Source organism: Silurus meridionalis, chromosome 1 (assembly GCF_014805685.1).
Source record: "Silurus meridionalis isolate SWU-2019-XX chromosome 1, ASM1480568v1, whole genome shotgun sequence".
Taxonomy (NCBI): Eukaryota; Metazoa; Chordata; class Actinopteri; order Siluriformes; family Siluridae; genus Silurus; species Silurus meridionalis.
Genome location: NC_060884.1, coordinates 32,721,193 through 32,723,191, shown reverse-complemented (window position 1 = coordinate 32,723,191; position 1,999 = coordinate 32,721,193). Strand labels below are relative to the sequence as shown.

Sequence of the window (1,999 nt, the reverse complement as noted above, 5' to 3'; positions counted from 1 at the left end):
GCTAACATTTGCATAGTTGTAGTAAATTCAAACCGTCCTCAGATTTCACTTTACAAACAAAGTATTGACGAAAATAACAGAATTCCTTCGAAAATCTCACAAAGACAAATGTACATACCATCGATGCTATGCCAGACGCAAGGAGAAGACAGATGAGGAGAACGCGATGCATATAAGCGTCTAAAACAATGCGCTTGAATGCGTGAAGGATTACTTCCGACTACGGGTAACGTAATAGGACAATTAGAACAACGCGATCTTAAAATGACCATGACCTAAATAAGAGCGCATAGGAATCTGAATAAACGTTTAAAGCATGTTATTTTCTGAAAGCATGAAACTCAATGCTTATCTAAATGTTACCATTAAGAACAGAACACTCCCGTCTGGCGTGAACACACGTCACCCACAGTCCATGCACAGTTTTTTTTTTTTCTTTTAACCAGTCCATCTACTGTGCCTCTGGAGGTAGAAGGAGAACAATTTCATTGACCGGCCGGAGAAAGAGGCCAGACCCGCCTGGTTTGAAGATTTTACCTCAACCTGGCGCACTTTCCCATCCTTGCTAGGGAAGGCCTGTGTGATCAGTCCGAGAGGCCATTCATTCCTAGGTGCTTGGCTGTCCTTAAGGAGAACAACGCTTCCAGGCTGAATGTTCGGCTGAGTAGACTGCCATTTCTTGCGGGCCTGCAATGTTGGGAGGAATTGTTTCCTCCAGCGGTCCCAGAAGGTGTTGGACAGGTGTTGAACCTGCCGCCACTGGGACTTGTAGAGGTCTGTGACTCCAAACTCACCAGCAGGAGCAGGCACACTGCTTGTCTTTTGTGTGAGAAGAGCAGCTGGCGTGAGTATAAACGAGTCCTCAGGGTCCATTGTCACTGGAACAAGTGGTCTGGCGTTGATGATAGCAGCGACTTCTGCCATGAAAGTCACCAGCACTTCGTGGGTGAGCTTGTCTTTCAGCTGGAGGAACATTGCATCCAGAATCCTCCTTGCCAGCCCTATCATTCTCTCCCATGAACCACCCCAATGAGATGCATGGGGGGGGTTAAAAGACCAGATGCAGCCCTTGTCTGAGAGGTAAGTCTTTACGGCAGTGCTGTCAATGTTTGAGGCTATCTTGAGTTCCTTACAGGCACCTATGAAGTTCGTGCCACGGTCGGAACGAATGTATTTGACCGGCCCACGCATTGAAAGAAAGCGCCGTGGCGTTGATGAAGCTAGAGGTGTCAAGGGATTCTATGACTTCAATGTGCACAGCTCTTATGCTCATGCACGTAAAAATCACTGCCCACCTTTTACTTTGAGCGAAGCCGCCCCTGGTCTTACGTGAGGAGACGTTCCATGGGCCGAACACATCAAGACCCACACTAGAGAATGGAGGATCGGTTGAAAGACGATCAGATGGCAGATCAGCCATTTTCTGGATACTGAGTGGAGCTCTGAGCCTTCTGCACGTTATGCATTGGTGAATGATGCTGCTTACTCTTTTCTTCCTCCGACTATCCAAAGGCCAGCTGAACGGACCGCCTCTGTAAAATGACGGCCTTGATGATGGATTTGCTTGTGGTGGTGTCTGATAAGTAAAGTGGCGATGTGATGCTGGCAAGGAATAATCAGGGGAGTCTTTTCTCTCTGATCGACACTTGAATGATGAAGACGGCCTCCAACTCTGAGAAGGCCGTGTGTGTCGATGAATGGGTCCAGATTTCTGAGAGGGCTTGTTTTTGGCATCCTTTCATGTTTCTGAATGCACTTTATCTCTTGGCTGTAGACTTCTTGTTGAACTGCTTTAATGATCACAACTGTCGCTTTCTCTGATTCCTCAACTGTGAATTCAGCTTTGCAGTAATGCCAGCCCTTGCATGCACTGTTCTCTCTGTGAACTGTCTTGAAATGACAGGCTATGTGAATAAGGCGCGTGACTGCACGAGTTAATGACCTCCAAGTAGAGAACTTTGCAAAGCGTTGTGAATCCAATTGCTGGTTTGAGGCTGCA

The 1,999-nt window shown here is 47.2% G+C and overlaps 1 protein-coding gene across 1 annotated transcript; it reads right to left on the bottom strand.

The window, feature by feature from the left end:
• Positions 1–438: 438 nt before the first annotated feature.
• Positions 439–1,420, bottom strand: LOC124382803. The gene is made up of 2 exons (XM_046845071.1): positions 1,303–1,420; positions 439–1,220 (listed from the first exon to the last, which is right to left on the bottom strand). The coding sequence occupies exons 1-2, from the start codon at positions 1,418–1,420 to the stop codon at positions 439–441; spliced, it is 900 nt and encodes a 299-aa protein (XP_046701027.1).
• Positions 1,421–1,999: the final 579 nt, after the last annotated feature.